The sequence below is a fragment of the Onychomys torridus genome, chromosome 4 (genome assembly GCF_903995425.1).
Source record: "Onychomys torridus chromosome 4, mOncTor1.1, whole genome shotgun sequence".
Lineage (NCBI taxonomy): Eukaryota > Metazoa > Chordata > Mammalia > Rodentia > Cricetidae > Onychomys > Onychomys torridus.
In genome coordinates, this window is record NC_050446.1 from 65403549 (window position 1) to 65416598 (window position 13050).

The following is a 13050-nucleotide window of genomic DNA, read 5'->3' on the forward strand; positions in this document are numbered from 1 at the left end:
ACTGTAGATAGAGAGCTTTTCTCCAGGTCCCACTAAGCACCATTTATATCTGGAGACCTTCTCTCCAGCCCTCACCAAGCCCTGTTAATCCAACAAACCACTTATAAAGTAAACAGACAGATGCTTATATTATTTAAACTGCATGGCCATTAGCTCAGGCCTACCATTGTCTAGCTCTTACTCTTATATTCAGACCATTTCTATTAATCTATATTTTGCCACGTGGCTCATGGCTTACCTACACTTTACATCTCACTTGTCATGGTGTTGGCTGGCCGGTCTCTCTTCCCCAGCCTTCACTTCCCAGAATTCTCTTCTCTGCTTGTCCCACCTATACTTCCTGCCTGGCTACTGGCCATTCAACATTTTATTTATACAGAGCGATGTCCACAGCAAAGCACAATCATTTGTGATCACTTGCTGTCTGATTATCATTTTAGAATTACTATCGTGTTTAGCAACAAGTTTTCCTTTCTCTATCTCTATGCAATATTTTAGACCAGAGTTTTAACATAGAACATTTAATCTCTGAATTTCTCAAGGTGTATATTAAGGGATTCAACATGGGAGTGACAATTGTATAAAAAATAGTAACAGATTTATCAATAGGAAAATTGCAAACAGGTCTAACATACATGAAAATACAAGGAACAAAAAATAGGATAACCACCATGATGTGGGAGCTGCAGGTGGACAGGGCTTTGCGCCTCCCTTCCTGGCTGTGAGTCTTAAGAGAGTTTAGGATGATTCCATAGGAAGCTAAGAGAATAATAAAGACCCCCATACAGATTGCTCCATCATTGCCAATGACAGTAAGACCAAGGAAGTGGGTGTCAGTGCACACAAGTGCCAGTAATGGATATATGTCACAGGCAAAGTGGTCAATGACATTGGGACCACAGAAAGGAAGGTCATAAACAAAGAGAACTTGAGCCACAGAGTGTGCAAACCCTCCAGTCCAGGTTGCCACCAACAAGAGGATACAAACCCGTTGATTCATGATGGTCAAATAGTGCAGTGGTTTACAAATGGCAACATAGCGATCATATGCCATTGCCACCAAAAGGAATATCTCAGTTCCACCAAAGAAGTGTTCTACAAAGAGCTGGCCCATGCAAGCATTGAAGGAGATGATCTTTCTATTACAGAGTAAGTCTATAAACAACTTGGGTGAGATGGCAGTGGAATAAATAACATCCATGAGTGATAGATAGGCAAGGAAAAAGTACATTGGGGAGCCCAAAGAGGGGCTGGCAATGACTGTCACTATAATGAGCAAGTTGCCTGCCATGGTCACAATGTATGTGAGTAAAAATATGATAAATAATGCTATTTGCCCATCAGGATCTTGGGTGAGACCCAGTAGGATAAATTCTGTAACATTGCTATTCTTTCCCATTACTTTTCTAGCAGGTGGGTTTCAGAGACAGGAAAACAGTATCTGCCATTAATAGTGAACAAGACCATGAATCTGTTTTGTCATAAAACACATCTTCATTACTACCTTCTGTGTTGTGAGTTGGAGTTAGATGGTTGACAAGCATGTATTGAGTTCCTCTTACAAATATAACCACAGAACTTAATAATGTCATCAGAACCACATTTCATTCCGGTTTCATTATCAATCAAAAGCTGCCTAAAAAAATGTTCACTGCTGGTGTTCTTAGAGAAACACATGTATAACCCAAATACCCTGAAATGAAAGGGCATAGACACGGAGGTGAGGAATGGTGAGAAATCCACAATAATGTGAACAATGTAGCTACATAATTCTATTCACGTACAGAGAGAAAAATATTCATGGGGGAAAAAAACCTTCTTTTAAGAGTCATACAGACAGTGGTGGCAACACATGCTAAATATTTTGACCAAGAGATAGCCAGTCTTTCTAGTTGGCAATCTTTGTGAAGGATCCTTCAGTGTAATTTATGCTGCATCCAAAGTAGCATGCATCCTCGAACAACCAGATTAATGCAATGATATTGCACTTCTAGACACATACCCTCTACATCTTAAAAGGCTTTTATTATTTATATATCTGTCATTTGATCATGAACATCTGAATTTGAACTGTATCAAATAACCCCAACATTAATTAGCACATTATTGCCTACAATAGTTATTTCTTCTGAACTTCACTGTCAGTTGTTTAAGGAGCTATAAGTATATTCATCTATGCATATATCAATTCTTATCACAATAATATACTATCAGGATTTTTTGCAAACATTTTTATCTGACTATAACTCACCTATGACTGTTACTAAATAAAAATGTCACCAGATAGTATATTTGTTTTATTTCTTAGGCTAAGCTGGGAAGCAAAAGAAGAGAAAATAGAAACTATAAAGAAAAATACTAAAGAGTGGGGTGTGATTTTAAGTATAATGTTTTCTAAGTATTGAGAGTGTTCAAATATAAATTCAGCATCTGGATGACCAAACACAACACACTCAAGAGAAAATGGATAATCGGTGTGGTAAGACCTTTGTTTAGATCACCTTTAAATGTAATTATAAATATGTCTCAGTTTACACTTTGAAAAATAAAAGGTTTAAATAAATTAATTTAGATTCCTTTATGGTTAAAAATATGCAGCAACGATTAGATATCTCATGTCTAGGGACCTTGGCCCTCAGCCCCCAGAATTCTCACTGCTTACTTGCCCCATGTGTGGTTTGAGGTAAAAATGCAAAATGAGAAAGTAGGCCCTTTCAGATAGAGATCAAGGCTTCCACATATTTAGTGTCCTTTTATGTTTTCAATTTGGCTGATTGAGGGTTTTGCTACAGAGAATATTAACCATTAGTACCAGAAATTTATTTTACTGAGAATTTTATCATGAGTCTCATTATGACCACTATCACTCTAAGAAAGATTCTATTTTTATGTTAGAAGCTTGCACTATAAATGTTCACATACCTTTATCATTTCATATACATTTCAGTAAGTCAGAGATGTGTGGCAGTCACAAAGAATCCTATGATTTAAAGGTGGGGGGGCCTTTTCAAGTGCCTGATTTGATTAATCTTGCTGACTGACATCCTGCAGTCAGAAATCCAGTTGTAGATCTGGAGGAGGCATCCCTATTCATTCCAGTCCCTCCATGCAACGGTGGGCAAATCTTTAACCTCAGTTTCTTAAATGAGAATAGAAATACATCAATTATAGTCTGCCTCAAATGAACATGGGGAGCCAAAAGGAGCAAGAAGACAGTTGCATTTCCTGCCTCTTCTCATTTGGTTTGCTTTATTGCTCACAGAATGTCATGCAGAATTACTCTAGTCAGCAAGTGGAGAAAACAGCAATATGATTGTTACACTTCTTTAATATATTCAAAGACTTTTCACTACCAATAAACAAACTACACATTCTAGAGGATGGAACATAGGATCTGCCCAGAAGCAACACTCTAGCTTTACTGACTCTTCTGCCCTTTACCCTTTGGTCTTAATCTGCTTGATCTGCTTTTCAATTCATAAGGTCTTGGCTCTAGCACTGCTTAGGTTTAACCATGGTCAAGTTCAGACATATCTTTGTGTATTCTTCTGAAAATTTTTATTCTTTTTTCATATTTGTATAATAATAAGATTCCAAAGCTTATTGCTGTTTTCTGAATAATGTTAGTAAAGAAAAATGGGATGTGACAACTTTAAGTGTCTTGTTCATGTGAACTAAGAACCAAGACACACTTTCAGGGAGGGAATGAATCACGATAGACAGCACTCTGGACTCTGGAGCCATACATGTGTGTGGAAGTGTCAGATTCATTCACTTAGTGTGTGACACTGTGCAACCTCATTATCCCTTTTTATTATTCATTTTACCATAGAAACATCAATATCCACATCAAAGGGTATTTTATCTGATTTTTCATGTACTGGAAAAATGTAAATGGATGATAAGGCTTGATGATAATCTTGAGTGTTTCACTTAACATTCACATAACATTCTCAGTCAAAAGGGTTTGTAGACATAGCCCAAGATACGAAGATTAGTATAATGTAACTCAGGAACCACTTCAGGACATAGATTTGATGTATCTTAGAAATCATCTATGTAAGTATAGAAAGATACTACAAGTATACACAGGCACCAACAGTATTTACCTGGAAGGAAATTATGTTGATTTAAAGAAACTAAGCAAGTTCCATTTATATGAGATTGGTGGTGAAGAAGGGCTTGTGCAGAGTCAGAGCTTTCCAGAGAATCCAGTGTGTGTGCATGTCTTGTCCACATTGCTGCTTCCATCTGACTCAGAAGGGGTTATTGTCCTTTGTGAAGACACAAGACTAAAACAGGCAAACCTCTTGTAACACGCAGGAATATAAAATAACATATGACCAACAATAGCTCTTCAATATCTTGTTTTCTACATTGTTTACATTAACAGTACTGGATTACAAGGTTCATTTTCCATCTTAGTGACTAGTGTAATTATTTAAATAATAGAATAAAAATTAAACTATATCATATTAAATACATGTAAACTATACTGGAAATTATCAAAGATTTTGTTCTATTAAAAACTTAAATAATATGAATGGCTTCAATTTAAACTAGTGTTAGCAGTTTCAAAACAAAAATAATTTTTGTTGTTAAGAACATTTTTAAGACAGATAGTAATAACAAAGAAAAAGAACTGTTCAGTTTGAGAGAGAGTGAGATAGACAGGAAGGATTGGAGGGAGAAAACGGAAGAGGGCCATTACACAATTACATTCCAATTTTTAAAATATTTTAGAGAATAGCAAATATGCATATGTTAAAATAATGGGATTTTTCCCAGCCATTAAAAAAAGAGTAAAGTTATATCATTTGAAAGAAACTGTATGGACTGGAGATAATTGTGTTAAGCTTATTAAGTCAGTCTCAAAAATGATAATTGCATATTTTTCTTCATTTATATGTCCCATTATGGCATAAATGTAACAACAAAGCTGTGTGTGGGCATCAACAGGACCAGTGGGAAGAAAACTGAGTGAGGAAATGGAGGAAGGATAGAGAATCGGCTCAAATTACATGATGCACCACATGAAAATGGCCTTATGTAATCTGGCACAATAAAATACTTTAACTGCCTTGTGTAATAGCTCTAGGGGACAGTGCACAAAGCACTACTCTAATTCCAGGAATTATTATATATATATGTGTGTGTGTGTGTGTGTGTGTGTGTGTGTGTGTATATCCACATGGAGCTATCAAAACATACTAAACATCTATTCTACTACAATGTAAACAATAAGAAGGATCTGTAATTTAGAATTTTCTATGTGTGTTTATGTGTGTATACATATATATATGTGTATATATATATACATATATATATGTAAAATCATGCTGTTTTGTTACTATATCATATAAAATATATTAGTCCATAAAATATAGTAATAGATGGTGTGTTTTGATGTATGGAACATGTTCCACTTCTGTTTTAGCAAGATGGAAAATGAACCAAATCAGTCTGCAAGAAAGACTAAATATAATATTATAGTCTGATTAATCTCTAAATGTTTCTCCCTTAATTTTCTCAGTTTAGAAACTTTTAGAATATATATTAAAATACCCTCTGTATTTTAGTACATCCCAGGGCCAGGGATATTTAGCTAATTTCTCTTGGTGGTGGGCCCAAAAATTTGCATTTTGGATCTTATACTTCTTCAAGGAAAAAAAAGAGCTTTTTTTTTTTTTTTTAACTGTTTTAATGACAAATATTTCACTTACCTGAGTGTGTTTGCAGAATGTCTAATAATGTGTGGTTGTTTAGCAAACACAGATAAATTACCAAACTTACCATGTTTGGAGCAAACATTTTTAACAAGAATTCCCATTATCTCAGTCTTTCAGGAAAATGTAAGAGCTTCCAAATGAATGCCTAGAATATAAAAAGCACTTTAAATTTTAAATAAAAAATTTAAAAAGCATTTTAAATTTTAATATAAAAAGTAGTTGAAAATTCTTGCGTTCAGGAAAAATGTCCTCATACAAAAACACTACATTTGCATCCATATTTAAGAAGTTAATTAAATGGAAATTAACATGCCATGCCTCATTATTAATACTGACACATATTAATAAAATTTTATCAACCCTTTTCTCTTTCCAATCAGTAAAGCTTTCCAAAGGGAAGGTATGAGAGCATCAATGTGCCTCATGAATAATTCAGGTAAACAAGAAGCAAAAGCCATGATCTCAGTTCTTGGAAACTGATAATGAAAGTTCCTCATTAGAAAAGGTGTCTTCAGTCATTAAACAATTTGAATAGAATCTTTCTAAGGCCCTCTTCTTCCTAGCAAAACAGATTCCCTATATATGGAAGTTTACAGAAACTGTGACCTTCCATGAACTCTGATAAGCAAAGATGAATGCAACAAAAATTTGTACCTCTAGAACTAAATACCAACTGAAGGCACACCCTAGACTGAATAGAATTTAGTTTTCAGAGACTTTCTGGGTCTAACTCTTGCATTTATATTTATGATAGAGTCGATAATTTGTTTGTAACATTGCTACTTTAATAACTAAGCTTATTATAATATTTGGAACAAATTCAGATGAAGTAATATCTCTTGAACAGATTTCTTCCCTTCACTAATCTCTAGAGATAATAGATTTGGATCTTGCCAAGAATGAGTACCTAACCACAAGTTGAATTTAAAAACCTATAATTTGAAAAGAAAAATTTCAAAGTGTAAAGTCTGGGAAACTGTTAGTTGTACCTCATGAAATATTAAGTAAAGGAAATATTATTTACACAAGCCAGAACAGTAAGCAGTCTTGGTTCAGGTACCCAACCATATCCCAGAAAACCATAGTCTTCCACTAAGTATGATGGACAGTCTGCCCAACAAACTTTAGGTGCAGTGGTGCAAAGTTGGGAAGTAAAGAGCATCTTAGAGTTTCTCTTAGAGTTAGCATTTGAGGTTCTAATTCTTGGAGAGATAAGCAATCATAATTACCCCTAAATATGTATGGAACCCTTTGCTAGTATCCTGGATCAGTGTTAGATGGAACCACAATGATGTTAATTATCTTAATTTAATTCTTTAATTTCTATATAATATTAACTTAATAACTTTCTGTTTGAAAGAAATTATTTTTTCAAAGTGATTATAAAGTTTCCAGTGTCATTCCTTATCTCAATATGTTGTCTGTTCCAATGAGCATGTCATCATATGTTACACATTGGATCTTCTGTTTCACAAAGCCTTGATGCAGGATCTCAGCCATCAAATGATGGGCTCCCCTCAATTTTCACAGAATAAAACCTGTATAACATAGAGCCAGAGAGAAGGCTCAGTAATTAAGAGCACTTGCTGTTATTGCAAATCTGAGTTCAGTTTGAGCACACACATGGCAGCTCACCATCTGTAACTGTGGTTCCAGGGGATCCAATGCCCACTTCGGGACTCTGTGGACACCAGGCATGCACATGATGAATATGTGTGTGTGTGTGTATGTGTGTGTGTGTGTGTGTGTGTGTGTGTGTGTATTCATGCAGGTAAAACATAGACACATAGAATAAAATAATAAATCTTTAATGTCTACATAACAAATGAGGGTTGGACAAAGTCATAGCCAAAGTACTGGTATTATAAGGAATGAAAAAGTACTTCTTAAGGCAGACAGGAACAATATCACATGCAAATTTAGACTAACAGAAAAACAGAAAACAGAAAGGGAAATAATGTCTCTGATTTAAATAAATTGTTTTTTTCTTTAAGCATTTTTAAATGTTTAAGGCAAAATTAAGAGTATCATGCTAAGTATTTAAAACTAATGTAGCAATAAAATGTAAAATAATTTAAAAATTTGCCAGGCAGTGGTGGCGCATGCCTTTAATCTCGGTACTTGGGAAGCAGAGGCAGGTGGATCTCTGTTAGTTTGAGGCCAGCCTGGCCTACAAAGTGAGTTCCAGGAAAGTCACAAAGCTACACAGAAAAACCCTATTAAAAAACCAAAATAATAATAATAATAATAACAATAATAATAATTTGAAAATTCTATGGGATGAATAATTACATTTTCTAGATATTTTAATGTATACCGATTAGCTGAAACCTGGTAAAAAAAAAATATATATAACTGGAAAATGTGCTTTATGATGAGAATACAGATCCAAGCTCCACTTTCATTATAGTTTTGTTGATGACTCAGAAACAGAGGCACAGTTCCCTGACCTACAGAAACTGTGAGATAGTTTTGTGTCACAGGGTAGATACCTTTTCATCCCGTTAAGTATTAGAATGTTTTGTAAGGTAGATATAAGATGTCTATATAAGTGATAACCTCTTTGTAGCCCTTCAGTAAACTGACCACTGATTTCTACTACAGTTACTCTACTTACTTACTGGACATAGTATAAAGCAACTCCTAACAACTTGTTATATCTGCAAACTAATGCCATCTCTCATCACTTATCAGAGACACTTCTCTATACAATAGTAATTAACATAGAAACACATAGTTTGTCGAGGTGCAGAAAATAAGATACTATAGGACACTCACTCCTGATCTGTATCACATCTATTCCTCAAAGGCCCAGGTGTAATTGAAGAAAAGAGATTGGAAAGAATGTAAGAGCCAAAGGATGATAGATGACTACAGGGAACAGTATCTTTGAGACACAGTAGGGCAACTTATAAACTCAGTTGTTACAATGCAATAAGACCTGAGCAAATGCAAGCAAGACCAAATTCCTATGTGGAGAGAAGTGATGGACACAATTCCTACCCCTACCATAGGATCTAGATGCATTCCATAGCTGCTGAGGGAGAGAAAGTCAGTTTTCTTTAAGACTATATCCCCTGTTAAGTTGATTTATTAGCCAGAGGTCAAAGAAACAGAATAGATTCACACACACACACACACACACACACACACACACACACACACACACACATACACATACACACACACATACACACACACACACACATACACACACAAGTGTATTTGGGAAGTATTTGGGAAGGACTCAGAGAAGGTGTATCACTGGAGATAAGCTTTGAGGTTTCAAAGAGCTGGTACCATTCTCAGTGTGCCATCCCTCTGCCTCCTGCTTTCAGATCAGTATGTGAGCCTCTCAAGCTGTTCCCTGCCCCCAGTGCCTTTGTTGTACCTTTGTAGACTCATAACCTTCTGAAACTGTACAGCCCAATTAAATACCTTTGTATAAGTTGCCTTTATCATGGTGTTTTATCATAGCAATAGAAATGTTACTAAGACATATGAGTGGCACAAGTTGGATTCAATGGGTGTAGAACAGAAAAAAGTATATGTGTGTGTATGTGTGTGTGTGTGTGTGTGTGTGTGTGTGTGTGAAGGGATTTATCATAGTGTCTTAAAGACTGGGTCCAGCTAGTCCCACAATGACTGTCTACCAATGGAAAGTCAAAATATCCAGTAGCTGTTCAGTCTGTGAGGCTGAGTGTCTCAGCTGGTCTCAGCTGGTCTCAGCTGGTCTTCAGTGTACATCAGAATCCCCAAAACTGTAGGCTCTAATGCCAGTGAAGCAATGTAGTTGCCAGCAAGATTGAAGGCAAACAGGCAAAGAGCAAAAGCTTCCTTCTTCCATGTCATATATATATATATATATATATATATATATATATATATATATATATATATATATATATATATATATATATATGGTCTGCAGCCAGAAGATGTTGCCCAGATTAAAGGTGGATCTTTCCACTTCAAAAGATCCATATTAGTGGTAAATCTTCCTACTTCAAGTAATTTAAAAAACAAATCCCTCACCTGTATACCCAGTTGCTTGGATTTTAGTTAATTCTGGAGGTACTCAAGTTGACAACCAAGAATAACCATCAAAATCAAACACATTCTAGTGAAAAGTCACACAATAAAGAATATGTGATGGAATCATTTGAATGGAAATGACCCCCCATAGACCCACATAATTGAATATGTGGTCCCAGTTCTAGAAGTATTTGGGAAGGACTCAGAGAAGGTGTATCACTGGAGATAAGCTTTGAGGTTTCAAAGAGCTGGTACCATTCTCAGTGTGCCATCCCTCTGCCTCCTGCTTTCAGATCAGTATGTGAGCTCTCAGCTGTTCCTGCCCCAGTGCCTTTGTTGTACCTTTGTAGACTCTAACCTTCTGAAACTGTAAGCCCAATTAAATACCTTTGTATAAGTTGCCTTTATCATGGTGTTTTATCATAGCAATAGAAATGTTACTAAGACATATGAGTGGCACAAGTTGGATTCAATGGGTGTAGAACAGAAAAAAGTATATGTAAAACTATATATAATGCAGATGTCTCGAGAAAGTATTGGTATTAACAATGTTTCAAGAAGCCATAAATTAGAGAAACAATTATAACTGAAATGTGCAAATTTTAGACAAAATAGTAAAGAATATTTAAAATGTACAAATACAATTAAACCAATCCTATGAGAAAAATGTATAGCCATGAGACTGCCTTGTCCTTAAGAAGGTTGTGGAAATGACATTGTCTCAGCTCTGGACAAACCCTTTACTGATTGACAACTGATTTCTACCCTCAGCATCCTTAAGCACCCTACAGAGTTTGACTGCCCTAGGAATGAACTTGTCCTCCTCTTAAATCTAAACAGACAACATATGGTGGACTCAGTGGCACCCTTAGAGATGTCATTTCCAACACACCATGAATGAGATGTGATAAGGGATGTTTGAGTACACACAGACTAAAGTACTTATCCACAAGTAGTAAATTACAAATCTATTCTTAGTTACTATTTAGTTTGTACCTAAACTAAAAATTTGTACAGTTCAGGTACAAACTAAATAGTATAGAACATGTTCAGCCCATGCCACTTACCACAGGAAAAGTGCATAGCCAAAGCCTCACTGAATCCTAAACTAATAATTTTAAAAATAACAAAATAGAAGGTTTTCTTAAGGCAGAAAAAGAAATGTAGGGTCTTAGGCCATGTAGCAAGAGATAATAATTAGAATAAAGGTGGCATCTTAAAGTATAATGTTCAACAAAAAATACTTATAATATATGGCAATGATTTTAGCAACAGAATAAAAATGACCACTGGAAGGCACTCTAGGACAAGTAATTGTTAAATGGGACAAAATAATCCTGGATATGGAAAAAATAATTTATTAATGTTTACTGAAAAAGCATGTCAATGCTGCCACCTGCTGTAATATAGAAAGTAGAAAATGTACATAACTTTTTCTGCAATGATTTCCAGGTAGAATAATGAGTGCTCCAGTACATGGCATCATAGGACATTGATGAAAAATGATTGAAATGATATACTCTCAAGTTTTAAGGAAGACCATAGAAAACAAAAGGAGATAGTAGTATTTGCAAGTTTCAAAACTAAACCCAGGTCTGCTTCCTACCATCTCCAGGAAGACCTTGAAAGTAAGAAAGGCCCTCTGAATAATTATCTCAAGTTTTGAATGTATGACAATGTCAATATGTTAGAAAGATAAAAATGTGTGTTTCACAAATCCATAAAGCCAGACAAAAATATTTCCAACAACCTGAGGTTCTATGCCACTGCATGTGGACTTTGCCCCTAAACCTGAATAAGGGCCAGATTTAAAACAATGTGGCTTTTATAAAAAGCAAGAAACACACATGGCATTCCTTGTCATTTGAGGGACACATAATTGTATGTTTTCATAGAGTATAACTAACATATCCATGCGTATATTAAGATGATGTCATTGTCACTTGTGTTCCATTGTCTCAAACACTCATCATTTCCTTGTCTTGAACATTAAAACTCCACGGTGCTTCCTCTTTGGAAACTGTAACTGTTTATTGTCAGGTATAATTAGATTAGTGTGCTTTATAGCAGAAGCTGTTCTTGTGTAACCGCACTGCTGTACCCATGAACTGTGTTCTCTCCATCCTCCTCTGCTTTATATTCTTTCCAGATTAGATAACAATCACTTTATTGCCTACCTTTCTGGGAACACAGACACAAAAGAAGCAAAATGAGAATGCCATATTGAAAAAAAGGGACCAAGCCACATTGATAAACATAGATAAGAATTATGGGTTGATTTAAGTATAAGAGCTAGTTAATAATAACCCTGAGCATTTATAATTAATATAAGCCCTGCATGGCGCCTGTGTGCTCAGTGACCTTTCCCCGTCTAGTAGATTCTGTTAGGCCTGTGGCCTTGATCTTGCTGAGATACATCAAAGCCTTACTAAGAATGTCTGGTTCCCCATGAAACCCTACTCTACCCAGGTTTACCAGGAAATTTGGGTAGGAACACAATCCTACCCAGCTGTAAAACACAACAATGACCAACATTGCAAGATATCCCTAAAGGTGCAAGAGTGGCATTCATATCCTGGTGGTTGGTGGCCAACAGCTGTCTAAATGGACTTAAGTATGCCCTCTGAGCAGGAGGAAAATCATATCTGGTACATAAAACCTAAGCAGGTGTAGAATTGCTAGGTTCTGATGTTGTCATGTAGGTCTTTATGTTGTTGCCAGTATTTTTGTACTGGTCTCTACTCATCTCTTCCTCTGCTCGGTGCAGGCAGTGTCTGTGTCTGAAGGTGCCTCTCTTGTTCTAATTGTTAGTCTTGGTCCACAAGGAGTTTTTGTTAAACCAGTGCTGTCGGGCTCTGTTTCTTCGGGAGCAGCTTAGTCCAATCAGTGTTAATGGGATCTGTCTCAAGGAACAGTTGTTCCCAGTTGGTGCAGGGTGTGCTTATGGTTTCAGTCGTTGTTAGGTTCCTAGGGGTTGGTTTTAATTTTGTTTTGTTTGTTTGTTTTCTGGTGGGGAAACAGGAAAGGTAGCTATCTGGTCCCTGGAACTCAGATGGGTAGGGCCTAAGGGCTAGATACCTGATCTGCCGGTCCAGAGATGGGCGCCTACCTGTTTCTAGTTGGTGTAGTGTACGCTTATGGTTCTGGTGATCTTGTTGGTGGCTGGGTGGTGCCTTCTTTTGTGTTCTCAGGTCACGTTTTGCTCCTTAGTCAACTCCTCAGCTGATCTTGTTTCCTTAGACTGCAGACTGTAGGATTCTGAATCCTCTCCCAGATGGATTTCAGC

The 13050-nt window shown here is 36.2% G+C and overlaps 1 protein-coding gene across 1 annotated transcript; it reads right to left on the reverse strand.

The window, feature by feature from the left end:
- Nucleotides 1-454: 454 nt before the first annotated feature.
- On the reverse strand, nucleotides 455-1399 carry LOC118582498 (olfactory receptor 4A5-like). Its single transcript, XM_036185423.1, has one exon. The coding sequence runs from the start codon at nucleotides 1397-1399 to the stop codon at nucleotides 455-457; it is 945 nt and encodes a 314-aa protein (XP_036041316.1).
- Between the last annotated feature and the right edge of the window lie 11651 nt (nucleotides 1400-13050).

Excerpts from the sequence above, each read along its gene's own strand:
- LOC118582498 (XM_036185423.1), bottom strand. The coding sequence starts at position 1,399 with ATGGGAAAGAATAGCAATGTTACAGAATTTATCCTACTGGGTCTCACC.